Source organism: Dromiciops gliroides, chromosome 2, assembly GCF_019393635.1.
Source record: "Dromiciops gliroides isolate mDroGli1 chromosome 2, mDroGli1.pri, whole genome shotgun sequence".
Lineage (NCBI taxonomy): Eukaryota > Metazoa > Chordata > Mammalia > Microbiotheria > Microbiotheriidae > Dromiciops > Dromiciops gliroides.
Window position 1 is genome coordinate 640,299,800 of NC_057862.1, and position 15,694 is coordinate 640,315,493.

The following is a 15,694-nucleotide window of genomic DNA, read 5'->3' on the forward strand; positions in this document are numbered from 1 at the left end:
TTCCAAGCTCAGTTAAGCAACCTGACTCCTCCTGCATTCCAGATTTCCCAGGCTTAGAAACCTGATTCTAATCCCTTGTGTCCCTGTCACTTCCTGTTGGCTGCATCGTCTTCACCCAGATCTTGATCCCTCGATGTTTCTGACCCTGATCTGGTAAGAGTCAATGTCACTTGGCATTATTGACCATGGATTAACCCTGCCTTTCCTTCCCCATCCCCAGCTCCCACCATTTCCCAAATAGAGCAATGTGTTTCTCCTGATAAATAGCTGTGATTAAATTAAACAAACATCTATTGAGTGCCTGCTATGTTGCAAGATTTTGTACCAGGCAATGCAAAGACCCTTCAAAAAGAGTTAAAAAATGGGATCTTTTTCTTTCAAAGAGTTTATACTTCATTAGGAAGATAAACACATACAATCATCAAAATAGCAGACATTTATATAGGCTTTAAGGTTTACAAGGCACTTTATAGAAGTTATTTAATCAACATAATAATATGAAATAGACATTATAATTATTACCTCCATTCAAAAGATGAGGAAATTGCAACTCAGAATAAATGATTTGTCCATGATTACACAGCTAATGAGTGTGAGAAATGAGATACAAATACAGGTTTCTCTTGATTTCAACTCCAGTATTCTTTCCACCAAGACCTTATACCACTAAATATAAAACAGGAGTGCAGGAAATGCAATAAACATTTATTAAACATCTACTATGTACAGCATACCTTGCTAGGGGCTAGGGAAGAAAAGTTTATAGGCATGCCTTCAAGGAGTTTACAATCTAGTAGTGGGGATAAGACAGGGAAACAGCTGTAATATAGGATATTCCAAAGCTCTTTATTTAGTAGCTCTCTAGAGTGCTTACCATGTGATATTTGTGTGTGTGTGTGCATGCGCATGCGTGCGTGCTTGAGTGCTCAAATTTGTGTGTATTGATAGACAAGCTCTATAGACTCAGTTAATGGATCTGTATGTCATAATCTGGACAATAACCATTCCTCATTCAGTTGTTTTTTCCTTTATGGATCATTAACTCAAACTCTTTTAAATAGATTAAAAAATAAGTATATAGGTTGTTAGTTGTTGATAAATTATCTTGGTTGCCTTTTTAAGGTATTATCACATACTATATAATAGATCTCATTAATCTGATTCTAAACAGGTTATATAGCATACGGACTATATGAATATGGTCTGAGAGATCCTCAGAACCATGTCACCAGTTCCAGCATGGGACTCGATGTACAATTGTCCCAATCCATTTGTGTTTCCAATCTTTCTGAGTACTGGGACTATGATGTTGGAGTTCAAGTATGGTGGCTTTACTACACTTAATGGTGAAAAGAGTTTGCAGTAAAAATCCTGGTAGATCTTTTCCGTTTTTCTTCTATTTGTTGGCCATTATCTCATTTTCATCCTTAAATATCTTTGGGATAACTGCTTAGTTGGGTCCTTCACTAAGTTCTCTTTAAAGTGGCTTGACCCCCTCATTGCTTCTCTTTACTTTATGAGATGATGAAGCTTATGACTTTCTATCATTCTGGATAAGGATCTATTCATTAGATTGTGAATTCCTTGAGGGCAGGGACTTTTTTTTTCTATCTGTAGCACTTAGCACAGTGCCAGTCACATAGTGGGTGCTTAATAAATGTTGATTGATTGATTATCTATCTCCATAAGATTTTACAAATGGGTTTATATTCTAAACTGGTGTCATCCTTGGTTATCATAGCTTTCTGCTTGATGAGTAAGTTAAGTAGTTGCTGTCTAAAGTGTTTTTTAAAGCTCTTTTGAAGACTTTATTATACCAATTGATCTTTATCTGTTAAACTTGTGTGGTTTTGGTTTTGTTTTTTTTGCAGGGCAATAAGGGTTAAGTGACTTGCCCAGGGTCACACAGCTAGTAAGTGTCAAGTGTCTGAGGCTAGATTTGAACTCAGGTCCTCCTGAATCCACGGCTGGTGCTTTATCCACTGTGCCACCTAGCTGCCCCCATTAAACTTGTTTTGAAACCTATGCCAGTTAAACTTCTGTAGTCTAAGTCAATGTCCATATCCCATTAAAAAAAAATCAGTAAATTGTTTAGAGTTCAGGATAGAGTTGTTTTAATTACACACTATATAATATTCTCATTTTTATTCTTCCCTTCCTGGTTTCTACTAATTTTGACCTTTGATCTAAGAAGTAGGTCTTCTGACTACAGAGAATTGATTCAGTTATCAAGCATTATTAGTTTAATTAAGAAGCTGATTCGTGGGGTCAGAGTGAATACTCACTCAACAGAGATTTTCTGGAGTCATTGTGTCCTCCCTGCCCCCTCCGCCCCAACTTTTAGGTTGCTTGTATTAGAACTCTCTTTGCTGTAATTGTCCTAGGCGCAAAAATTCCCTGTTACAACTTTCTGGGGAGGGCAAGTAGGCAGCTAGATGGTGCAGTGGGTAGAGGAAGACTCATTTTCTTGAGTTCAAATCTAGCCTTTGACACTTACTAGCTGTGTGACCCATAACCCTCTTTGCCTCTGTTTCCTCATCTCTAAAATGAGCTGGAGAAGGAAATGCAAAAGCCATTCCAGCATCTTTGACAAGAAAACTCCAAAATGGGGGTCAGGAAAAGTTGGACGTGACTGAAACCACTGAACAACAACAGACAGAGGGAGGGGAGGTTGCATGGAGGAGACTACACTGAATTGGAAATTGTGAATTTGGAAAAAGGAAGGGACTGGTGGGAGTGGGGAGAGGTGTGAGCAAATGAATAATTAATTAGAATATAGATTATAATATGTGTGAAGCTCATCTAAAAGGTTTTGTAGACCTAAAGTGGTATAGAATTATGAGTTAATATTGTCATGAATAAGGGGGGTTGGTTTCTTTCTCCTTTATTGCTTTTTCTTCATTTACAGGAGTTTTCCAATTGTAAAAGACCAACTTGATTTCATTAGCAACAGTTAAGTTAATACATGTGTTTTTTACATTTTGTGGAAATAAATGCTTATGGATTCGGGACGTTTCCCCTTCTTGTACAAACCCACTGAACAGCACCCCTCCTGGGAGCGAGGGAATATCCACGGGAAGTGCTCATTATCTTGGAAAGCTTGGGAAGGCCGCTTATTAGAGCCTGCCCTGCCCACGTCTGTCTGCAAGCAAGACGCGCCCCCCCCCCCCCCCCCCGCTTCCCTCCCGCAGCTGTCGTCTGATCTGACGCTGGAGCTTTGAACGTAGCTCTCTTGAGCGCCAGATGTGGAGGAAGACTAAAAATAATCTGCCAGGCTATCACTGAGGGAGAAACACGTGCGCCGGGTGAGCTCGGGATCCAAGGACCCCGATCCAAGTGGAGAAGAGAAAGTCCTGCAGCGTGCGGCCCCAAAACTGAGCTCTGGGCAGGACACACACACGGTGGGAACTGGTCCTTCCCAGGCTACTCCCCGCCCACCCCTGGCCAGGCTGCCCCCCTCCACTCTGAGCCCTTCCCAACTTGGGCTTGGCTTTTTTGCATTGCCTGGGGAAAAAATGGACCCCAGAAGTTACAGACAGGGAAGACAAGCCCGGGCTTGGGGGATCTTCTTTCCCCAGACTCTGTGCATCTTGTTGTTGCTATTAGATACGGGCTCTGCGAGAGGGTTATGGAAACGGGCGGTGCACCTGAAGTTGGCGGAGAAATCCCAAGTAAGTACCTGGGGAAAGGGAGGGTCTATTTACCTGACCCTGAGTGGGTTGGCATCTGGAGGAACTGGCCATGACATAGGAATTCCTCAGGCATGAGAAGGGAGGTTAAACAGGGGCCGGAGTCAGTTGTAGAGGTTCTGGAAAGTCGATTGTTAAATTTTTGGTGTGAACATTTACACCTGGGAAATCTACAGGCTGCAAACTAGGGCCTGATTTGTTGCTTCTCTAGACATGAGAAAGGGATGGAGAAAATTGTGATGATGCAGATGAAACTTAAAAGTGTGCCCTGAAGCCAGGTGTTAAACATTTCCCTGCAAACTCGTGGGAATAACAGACAGCTATGCTATGCCACATTGCACAAAAGTGTATTAGAGAGATACAAAACAAAAGGGTGTGTGAGATCCAGTGGGAATGGTTGCAAACACATCAGGAACGTCTTCGGGGGGAGGTAGCATTTGAGATGGGCTTTAGTGGAAAGGACAATGGCTTTGGAAGCAGAAGACCTGGATTCAAATCACAACTGCTACTTATAGCTGTGTATGCAAGTAACCTCTTTAGCTCTCAGTTTTATCCTTTATAAATTGAGAGGCTTGAGTTAAGTGACCTAAAAATAATGGATGGAACTTCAATAAGTAAAGGGAAGGGAAGGCATTCCAAAGATAGGGAATGATGTAAGCAAAAGCCTTTGCTGGGAAGGGTGGATTCTAGGGAGACAAAACAGTCCACATTAGTTCATGCATGAATTTGATGGAAGGAAGTAATATGATATTAAGCTGGAAGTATTGGGTAGGACATTATGAAATTAGAAGACTCTGGAGGAATCTGAGATTGACTCAGTAAGTAATTGTTGTTTGGCTATTTATTTATTTATTTATTCATTTATTTATTCATTCATTCATTCATTTATTTATTTATTTTAGTGAGGCAATTGGGGTTAAGTGACTTGCCCAGGGTCACAGAACTGGTAAGTGTTAAGTGTCTGAGGCCGTATTTGAACTCAGGTACTCCTGACTCCAGAGCCCGTGCTCTATCCACTGTGCCACCTAGGTGCCCCATTTTTTTTTGTCATTTTCAATTATTTCCCACTCTTTGTGACCCCATCTGGGGTTTTCTTGGCAAAGATGTTAGAGTGGTTTGCCATTTCTTTTTCCAGCTCATTTGATAGATGAGGAAACTGAGGCAAACATAATGAAGTGACTTGCCCAGGGTCACACAGCTAGGAAATGTCTGAGGCTAGATTTGACCTTAGAAAGATGAGTTTTCCTGACTCCAGGACTGTTGTTCTATCCACTGTGCCACCTTGATGTTTCCAGGAAGCCATAGGGAGCCACTGAAGATGTTTTGAACTGAAAGTTGATATGAACTGATGTGTGTGTATACATACACACATATATGCACACATATACACATGTATGTATGGAAGGTTTTGGCAGTAGTGTAATGTGAAGGCTGGGGGAAAAGGAAGAAATGAAAGTAAATGTGTTAAAGGGAAAATGTGCCTTCTTTTAAAAACTGATTTCAGGTCCCAAAATAAGGAGGTTTGTTTGAAGGACCAAAGAGTATTGAAAGGTGTGCTTTGCCTTACCCAAAGAATCAGCTAACATTTGTGAGTTCTACAATATGTAAAGCATTCTTCCAGGTGCCTTGGGGTTATAGAGATGCCAAAGATGCCTCTAATTCCCTAGAGGGGCTTGCAGTTATATAAAGGGAGAGGAAGCCTATATAAAGAAGAGAGACTACCAGTACAAGACAGTGGGTGATCTGTACCAAATGAGGGGGTTAGAAAGCAAATTAAGAGGGGGCGGCTAGTTGGCGCAGTGGATAAAGCACCGGCCCTGGATTCAGGAGGACCTGAGTTCAAATCCGGCCTCAGACACTTGACACTTACCAGCTGTGTGACCCTGGGCAAGTCACTTAACCCCCATTGCCCCGCAAAACCCCCCCAAAGCCCCCCAAAAAACAAAAAAAAGAAAGCAACTTAAGAGGGGAGAAAGGGCAATGTGGTCAGGGAGTGGCACCTGAGATGGACCTCAGAGAATGGGAAGTGATTGGGGGAAAAGAAGAGACAGTGTCACTTCCGAATGGCAAGATACCAAAGAAAAAAGTTGGGAAGGCAATGAGGAGGCCAGTCAGGTTGAAGCGGAGGGTGTTCTCCAGGCTGAATCTCCTCTGTGCTCTTTCCTCTTTCTCTCCTGACAAGAAGATTTATTTCTTCGATTTATATAGAGCCCTTTATTCCTAAGAATTCAAAGGGCTTTCTCATCTATCATCCAATGATATCTCCAAGATATCCCCAACAGAACAGATTTTATTATCCCCATTGGAAGGAGGTGGTGCTGTCCAAAAGATGGGAGATAATATTGGTAAATGTTGACCAATATAAAACTGGTGACCTAAATTAATCGAGAGATATGCTACAATAAGCACTAAGTTGGGAGCTCAGAGACCTAGATTCTTGCTCAGCCAACACCATTTGCTAGCTCTGTGACTTTGGGCTAGTCACTTCTCTTTTCTGGGCCTCCAGTGTCCTCCTCATGTGTTAAATAGTTAACCTCTAAAGTCCCTTCTGACTCAAAATCTTTGATGAGAACTTGTAAGAGTTACCAACCTTTATAGGTAGGGGGAGTTCCTAAAGCTGCTATAGGCACCTAGGTGATGCAGCATGGAGTCTGGAGTCTGGAAGACTTGAGTTCAAATCCAGCCTCAGACACTTCCTAGGTGTGTGACCCTGAGTAAGTCGTGTCACCCTGTTTGCCTCAGTTTCCTCATCTGCAAAATGAGCTGGAGAAGGAAATGGCAGCTGTGTGGTGATAATAAAAAAAATTATTTGCTTCCTTCCTTCCAAAGTGGGAATTCCCTCCACTGCTAGGTCTGAACCCAAATGATAATAATAAGAGTAGAGTAGAGTTATGTGTAATTAATGCTTTTTAGGGGACCTTTGATTTCATCTGTTTAGGCAGCTTCTGGAAGGTTTTCAGCAATGTGGAGCTGTTGAGAATTTTCTAGGGTGTTGAGAGATTAAGGAGTTTGTTTAGGTCATAGAGTTAGTATGTGTCAGAGGTAAAAGTTGAACCCAGCCTTTTCTGACCCTGAAAGTCAGATCTTTAGCTAATTTTATGCTCCTTCACTGTAGACAATATTTCATAGGAACAAAGATTCAGAGCTGGAAGGGACTTTAGAGGTCATCTATTTGCACCCTTGAATTTTACAAATGAGGAGACTAAGGCCCAGGGGGGTTAAGTGATTTACCCAAGGTCATATAGGTGGGATTTGAACCCAGGTTTTCTAGCTCCAGATCCAGAACTATGCCCATAACTAAGGAGCTGACTCATTAGTCTTTGCAATGTCGTTATATGCTCCCATGATCAGTGACCAATACTGCCCATCTCCACCTCCTATCCCATTGGTTTAGGCCCCTTAGGCTTGGCCTGGGGTCCATGCAGAGAGAGAAGGGAAGAGAAGAAGGGGGAGGGGGGGAAGAAGGGAGGGAGGGGGAAGAAGAGGGAGAGAGGAAGGAAGAGAGGAAGTGAGAAAGATGGAAAGAAAGGGGGAGGAAGGAAAGAAGGAAGAGGGAAAAGAGACAGGGAGAGAGAAAGAAAGAAAGAGAGAGAGAGAAAGAAAGAAGAAAGGAAGGAAAGGAAGGAAGGAAGAAAGGAAGGAAGGAAGGGGAAGGGAGGAAGAAAGGAAGAAAGAAGGAAGGAAGGAAAGAAGGAAAGAAAGAGGAAGGGAGGAAGAAAAAAGAAAGGAAGGAAGAAAAGGAGAGAGAGGAAGACAAAGAAAGACAAAGGAAGGGAGGAATAAGAAAGAAAGGAGAGAGGATGGGAAGGAAAAGGAAGAGAGACGGAGAGGAGACAGAGCGGACTGGAATCTGTTTTCAGTAGCCCAGCCTCCCAGACTCAGGATGATGTAATGGCAGTTGCAGAAGGATCCCCGAGAATGACTGTTTCCCCTCCCTGGTCCTTGCAGCCTTAAGAGTTTGCATTCACTCTTCAAAGCTTCTGTGAGAACTTGGCAGCAACAGACCCCAAAGTTCCACTGCCTTGTTGGAAGGCTGTGATACCCAATAGGAAGTCTCGCTGGGCTTTAGCGAATTTGGCATGACTGTCTACATTTTAGTGCCAGTTAATTTCCTGAAAGTCTCCGAGTTTGTACTTTCATCTTGCCCAGCCCAGAACCACAAAGGGGGACCCCACCAAGGGACGGGAGGAAAAGCTCTGCTGTTTCCCCTGTTCCCTCCATGAGCTCCTGAATGCCAACATCTTCATGTCTGGCCTCTTCTGGTTACAATGTAAACCAAATCCTTGAGGGTGTCTCTGAATAAAGCAGGAAGCCTGTGTTTGTAAATGGTCGGTTCACTTTCTGCAGAGGTGGCTAACTCAGCGAGGCAAATGCTGACTATTTCCAAGGCATCCCGAGGCTTCCTGTGGGGTGTGTCTCTGTCATGTAGACACAGTCATGAAGATGCTTCCATTTCTTCAAGTGCCTCCATGGGAGTGGAGTGGGTAGATTTCTAGGGCTAAGCTTAATATCTTGCTTAGTATAGAAGGGAACATCAGGCAAACTCCAAAGTGAAAATTTAGGAGGGAAAGAGAAGCCACATGTAAAAAACTTTGGGCAGGAGTGCTGATTCTATCTCTGTGTTGCTGACTGACTTTGATCTCTCTCCCTTAACTCAGTTTCCTCATCTATAAAATGGGTAGCTTTTCTTTACTTGAGTATAATTAGAGAGGGGAGGGATCTAAGACACCACCAAGGCTGATAATGATCTAGAACTCTATAACTGTCCTTGATACCATCTTTGTTAGAATATAGGACTAGAATATAAGGTCACTGGACAATCTAGGAGAAAATCTTGAGTTTAAAGAAGTCTAGGTGTTGCAGTGGATAGAGAACTGGGCCTGGAGTCACGAAGATCTGAGTTCCAATCCAGCCTCAGATATTTAGTAGTTGTGTGACTCTGGGCAAGTCACTTAATGTTTGCCTCAGTTTCTTCATCTGTCAAATGAGCTGGAGAAGGAAATAGCAAAGTAATCCAGTATCTTTGCCAAGAAAACCCCATATGGGGTCACCAAGAGTCAGACATGGCTAAAAATGACTAAACAACAACCAAATTTAATAATAAGTATTGCCTAAATCAAAACTAAAATCCTGTACCTCAGTGTGATGTGTTCACTCAGAACAATGAACATGGAATCACTAGATATTATGAAAGGAACCACCGTGGTATCTATATGGTATCTGGAATAGGAAGGGTTAGGGTTCAAATCCCAGTTCTGCTACTTACCAGCTGTACAAATTACTTAACTATCTGTGGCTTCAGGCTTCTAACCTGTAAAATGAAGGGCTTGGACTAGACGACTTCTAGGATGCTTTCAGAAAGGCAGCTAGGTACTCGACCTGGAGTCTGGAAGCCCTGGGTTCAAGTCCTGCCTCAGATAGTTACTTAGCTGTGTGACCATAGGCAAATCATTTAACCTCTTTCTGCCCATTTCCTCATATTAAAATGAAGATAATAATTGCACCTCTCTCACAGTGAATATCAAATGAATTAACATATATACAATGCTTTGTAAACCTTAACATCGCATACAAATACTCAATATTATTGTTATAGTAACAATAATTATAAAATAGTTAAATAATATTATACATATTAAATGAGTAATAAATGTTAACTATTATAATAGTTATTTCGAATAATATTAATATGATCCCCATAGAAATATTGGCTATTATCGTTATAGTAACAATCATCATAATATAATATTTTAAATACTATATAAGCTCTATAGAATACTATTATCATTATAAATAATAATAATAACAATGTAGCTAAAATATTATATAAACCCTATATAAACATTACCTATTTGATGATGATAATTATAATACTATAAACAATACATAATATAACTATATATAAAACAATAATGTTGTGAGGAAGAACTGAAATAATTTATATAAAGCTCTTTGTTAAAGGTATTCATAAACAAATGTCAAATAACTGGTAGCTCATTCCCCTAAAACACGGTGTGGTAGAAGTCAGCATGGTGCTGAATCCAAAGCAGTGGGTTTGAAGTCATAAGGCCTGAGTTCAAATCCTGGTTCTGCAACTTAACAGTTCTGTGAATGGGTAAATCATTTCTCTGTGACACTCCCCTTATCTGTAAAATGAAGAGCTTTGGATTGGATGGTGTCTAAGATCCCCTCCAGCACAGAATCCTGTCATCTATAGCATGTGTACATTGAGTCTCATTACGGTGCTATCTCCTATGCTCGTACCATCGTCAACAAGCATTTATTAAGCACTTACTAGTTACCCAGGCACTGTGCTAAGTGCAGAAAATACAAATACAAGTAGAAAGATGACAATACTAAAAGGAAGCTGAAAAAGAGAGGGAAGGCTACCTGAGTGATTTGTCATGGTAAGAGAAAGTGTGAAGGGTGAGGAGTTCAGCCTGGAGAAAAATGAAGACATGGCTGATTGGGGCATCCTCCTTACCAGGGAGGTTGTGGGAGGAATCAGCCAATCAGAGAAAGTGGCTGCAGGGGCAGAAGGTACTTCCAGTGTGAGAAGACCAGGGGGTGAAGAGGTTTCTGTGGCTTGGCAGAGGAAGTCTGGACAATTAGGAGTGCAGCCTGCCGTGGGAACCTGAGAATGAGGGTAGTCACACAGTCAAAGCCTATCAGAGCTAGATGGGATACAATATCATTTTGCAGATGAGGAAACTGAGGGAGTCACAGAGGAAGGGAAATGATTTACCCAAGGTCACAGCTGTTTAGGTGAGGAACTGGGCTAGAACCAGCTCTCCTGATTCCCAGTTCTGTGTGGTTTTTATTTCATAGTAATGAGCATATAATTTCTCCTTGTGTGGGCTCCAACCTAGATCAGCCCTATGGTAAATCCTGGTCTTTGGAAAATAGCATAGTAGTGAGTATTGGGAAAAGTGTCTCTGAATTTGTCATGACCCCATGAGACTTTTGTTCTGCAGAGAAATGTATCCAGGCGTTTGATGTCTGAATTCCAGAGGAAGAGTAAATAATGTTTGAAGGAAAACTGGCTTGCTTTCTCAATCAAGAAAGATCGTCATGGGTTGTGTTTTTATTACATGGGTCATTAAGTCTGTTATAATCTTCCAGAGAAGGTCAAGGGCCTCCTATGGGGGAGTTAAAGAGGGTAGGGAGGGCGAATCGTCATTTCCTCTGGTTTCATCCAAATGTCTGCTCTCCTTATTAGCCTTAGAGTTAAGTAACTGAATTAGTCCTTCCCTGGCTGAACTCTCCTTCCCCTCTACTATTTCCTGAGTCCATCTAGAAAAAAATCACTTTGGAAATCTCCTCTGAGGTTAAGATAGGTCCTTTCCCAAGCCCTGAGGCCTCCAACCAATGAGAACTATCCAGAAGGTTACAAACCCTGAGTAAAACTGAGCCCCAGAGTTTAAGGCTAGGAAATCTAGGTCAAGGACAAGCAGAGCTTATGCTCACAAGGTATTTTGAAAATAGTCCTGCTGACTTGAAGATGTGGAGGCAGGGTAAGCTGGTGATAGGAATCCTGGATTTGGAAATCAGAGAGTCTGGGTTTGAATCTTGACTCAGCACTGCTGCCTGTGAGATGTGGGATGGTGGGCAAACCACTTCCCATCTGTGCCATGGGATCCTCTTTTGTAAAATGACAGGGCTGGATTAGATCGGGTATCCTTTTTTTCCTTTTTTGGGGGGAGGGGGCAATGAGGGTTAGGTGACTTGCCCAGGGTCACACAGCTAGCGTCAAGGTTCTCAGGCCGGATTTGAACTCAGGTCCTCCTGAATCCAGGGCCGGTGCTCTATCCACTGTGCCACCTAGCTGCTCCTCAGTCAGGTATTCTTAATGCAGGGGTCCTTGGACTTTTTTTTCTTTTAAATATTCTGATAGCCATATTTCAATAGAATTGATCTCCTTTGTTATCCTATGTATTTTTTGTTATGCATTTTAAAAAACATGATTCTGAGATGGGGATGCATAGACTTTACCGGTCCACAAAAGGGCTCCAGGACACAAGAGAATTAAGATCCGCCCCCTTCAATGATCTCTAACATTCCTTTGACTTCTCTTAGTCAATCCACAAGCATTTATTAAGCATTCACTATGTGCCAGGCACTCTGCTAGGTGCTGTTAATACAAAGAAAAAGGAAAAAATAGTCCCTGCCTTCAGGGAGCTTACATTCTGAGGGGAGGACCTGTATATGTCTAAAACTAATGACAGAGGGGCAGCTAGGTGCTGTAGTAGATAAAGCACTGGCCCTGGATTCAGGAGGACCTGAGTTCAAATCTGGCCTCAGACACTTGACACTTACTAGCTGTGTGACCCTGGGCAAGTCATTTAACCCTCATTGCCCAGCAAAAAATACATACATACATACATACAATAAAACTAATGACAACTGGTGGGTCCAAGTTGCTGAGGCACCAAAACCATTTCCTTTTTACTAATGGTCTTCTCTCAGGTCTGGACCCACCACACAGTCCAGAACAGGTTCAGTCTTTGGAGAACCTGGACTCTAATGAGAAGAGTAGGATGTTTTCTCAAATTCTTATTAGGCTCATTACACCTCCACACTGGTGCCCTGAGGAAGACTAATTTATTGTTTAGATTTGGACTCTTGTCTAGGATCTCCCCAAAAGGGGAGTAAAAAGATACAGGTATGATAAATGTATTTGTTTCCTACATACTAAAGAAATGCTAAAAGATGCAAAATATTTAACTATAATAATGATGAAAAACATAACATCTAACTACTGTTAAAATCTGCCAGGTAGGGGGGCAGCTAGGTGACTCAGTGGATAAAGCACCGGCCCTGGATTCAGGAGAACCTGAGTTCAAATCCTGCCTTGGACACTTGACACTAGCTATGTGACCCTGGGCAAATCACTTAACCCTCATTGAGAAGCAACCCCCCCTCCCCACCCCCCAAAAAAGAAAAACAAAACAAAATCTGCCAGAGGGCTGAGATCAGAACACGAAGGGCTTTGTAAAACTACTGTATAGGTATTTCCCATTTCACCTTGGCCCTGCACTGTCTCCCTCAACTCTTATATCCTTTAACCATCAGATCAGGTATTGAAATAATCCCTCTTTGCTGGTGGTAACTTTTCTGACGTGGGAACTTTCTCTGCCAGGGATATCCTCTCCAATATAAAATTGTTCCCCTGTTAGTCAACTCCACTTGAGGGATCCAAGACCTCTGAACCATTCAAACTCATAAGTTGGCTTTCAAGCCTAGACACATCCAAATTGGAATCCATTCTCATTCACCTGATTTCAGAATCAAAAGGGACAGCCCCTAACCCAGGCCCAGGATCACTTGGGCAAGACATGTTTTAGCTGTGATGTACCTGAACACATTTCTGCTGGAATGGAGAAGGGTTAGCCCTGACTCCACCCCTCAGAGGAAGTTCCAGTGTTACATGATACCACCCAGGGAGTTGAAAGAACGGAGAGGAACAAAGGCAGAGTTTTTAAAGGTTCAGTGAATCATTGGCTCTTCCTGCTTGGCAGCCAATAAGAGAATGCTTCTATATCTCAAACCACAAATCTTCTCAGTCCTAAGTCATGAATATGTGGTCAGCAGGAAGAGGAGCTATGTGCATGCTCTATTCGACCCCCACTAACCATCTTTAGATATAATCAAAATAATTTTTTTTTGAAAAGTAGCATCAGCAGTTGAGGGGATCAGAAAGGGCTTAGCATAGCTGGTGATGCTTGAGCTGAGTTTTGAAGGGACTAGGACTTCTAAAAGGTGGAAGTGAAGAGGGAGCAGATTCCAAGCTCAGCAACAGTCAGTACAAAACTACAGAGATGACAAATGGAATGTAAGTGCATGAAACATTCTAACCATATTTTGTGACTCTAAATGTGCAGAGTGAGTTTTATTTATTCCTTTTTAAAATGATTGGTTCCTTTATTTACATCTCAGTCATTTCTTGTTATACCCACCCACGCACATACATCCAATTAGCTTTCCCTTGTAACAGAGAAAAACAATTACATTTTAACAAAGAAAAACAGTTACCACTTCAGTGATTGTGCTCGCAGCATTCCCTATCTATGTTCTCCTCCATCACTGATGAAAAGGAGAAAGCATCTTTCCTCTTCCCTTCTTCAGGGCCAAAATTATACCGTGTTTAGTTTGGTTCAGGATTATTATCATTTATAATATCATAAATTACAATTTTAGGTGGCACGGTGGATGGAGTGCCAGGCCTGGAGTCAGGAAGACTCATCTTTCTGAGTTCAAATCTGGCCTCAGACACTTACTAGCCATGTGACCCTGGATAAGTCACTTAACCCTGTTTGCCTCAGTTTCCTCATCTGTCAAATGATCTGGCGAAGGAAATGACAAACCATTCCAAGTATCTTTGTCAAGAAAACTCCACCTGGGGTCACAAGGAATCTGACACCACTGAAATGACTGAACAATAGCAAACACAAATGACAAATTTATAGGTGTTGTATATGCTGTTTACTTTGTTCATCAGGTTTCATTTTAATAAAGGATCTTCTCTGTCTAAAGCTAATGGCCCTGTGAATGGTGGATTTTTAGATGTATGAATTTCATTTGCACCTGAAATTTGCCTGTTAGATGTGTGTTAAAGCAGCGATATCCAATCCATTGGCCAGGGTCTCCTGGGACATCGCAATGCTTTTACCTGAAAGGAACTCTGTCATAGAAGGATCATGGATGAGGAATCAGACCTGGGTTTTTAGTTCTGATTCTTCAAACTCACTCTGGATGACCTTGGGAAAGTCATGTTATCTTTCTGGCATATAATCTCCTCCTCTCTAAAATAAGCAGGTTCGAATGGATAATAAGTCATATTTATGGAATGCTTTCTTCCCAACAGCCCTGTGAAATGGATAGCACCAGAACTCTTATCTCCATTTTGTAGATGAGTAAACAGAGGTTTAGAGAGTCTAGGTGTTTGCCTGTGGTCACAAAGCTAGTTCAGTAGTCAATAAACATTTATTTAGCCCCCTTCTATGTAGTAACTCAAAAGAAACATGAGATACACAAATTTAGACACCTCCCTCCCTCCCTCTACCACAGGATGGGCTCACATTGGTCTAATCAGCCACAGTTGGACACACTGTACACTGATCCTGACACCGAGATGTCATTTTGGTTCTCTTTTAGCAGGGACAAAAACCAAATACCATGTGCCAGGTGGGTAGCTAGGTGGCGCCATAGTACAAAGAGCGCTGGACCTGGCGTCAGAAAGACCTGAGTTCAAATTTTACCTCAGACATGTACTAGCTGTGTCACTCTGGGAAAGTCACTTCACCCCATTGGCCTCAGTTTCCTCATCTGTAAAATGAGCTGGGGAAGGAAATGGCAAACCACTCCAGTATGTTTGCTAAGAAAACCCCAAATGAGGTCACCAAGAGGCAAATATGACACAAAATGTGCCAGGTATTTTTTCCTCATCATCCATTCTTCTTAAATCTTGAGGTTCAACAAAGGATGATTACAATGCTCATAAACAAGATGTTGGTACCAAGCTAGAACTGGGTCCTTAAGTAATACCTTAAGCACACTAGAGAAAACAATTTATTATTTCTTAACCCTAGAATGAAGATTCATGGCTCCTTTGGGGAAGAAGGCCCAATACCAATGACTCCACACACACAGTGAGACACTTTAGAATGGCATCTGCTCATATTTTTATGAGGATGACGTTCACATGCACTGAGAATGTTCTGGATGAAAATTCAGGGAGGGAACAGGCAGGATTTTGCAAATGAGAGACTGAGAGGTAGAGAGCAAAAATGTTAAACACATGGTGGACAGGCCACATGTGGCCTACAACACTCCTGAGTTTGACCGAACCAGATTAAAATGTATTTGGGAAATACTGAAAAACAAAAATGAAAATACAACAAAACAGAGATTATAAATTAAAAATTGCCACCGCAGTAATATCCCATTACACTCATATATCACAATTTATTTAGTCATTCCCCAGTCTCTGGTCATGTACTTTGTTT

At 41.8% G+C, this 15,694-nt stretch overlaps 1 protein-coding gene across 3 annotated transcripts in view; it reads left to right on the forward strand.

Annotated features, from left to right (window-relative positions):
* The first annotated feature begins 3,196 nt into the window (after positions 1 to 3,196).
* WFDC1 (WAP four-disulfide core domain 1) overlaps positions 3,197 to 15,694 on the forward strand; it is a 52,920-nt gene continuing 40,422 nt past the window's right edge. For all 3 annotated transcript variants that reach the window (XM_043986841.1, XM_043986840.1, XM_043986838.1), the window contains exon 1: positions 3,197 to 3,671. In XM_043986841.1, coding sequence (XP_043842776.1) covers positions 3,516 to 3,671 — 156 coding nt within the window. In that variant the 5' untranslated portion in view covers positions 3,197 to 3,515. The remainder of the gene's footprint in view (positions 3,672 to 15,694) is intronic.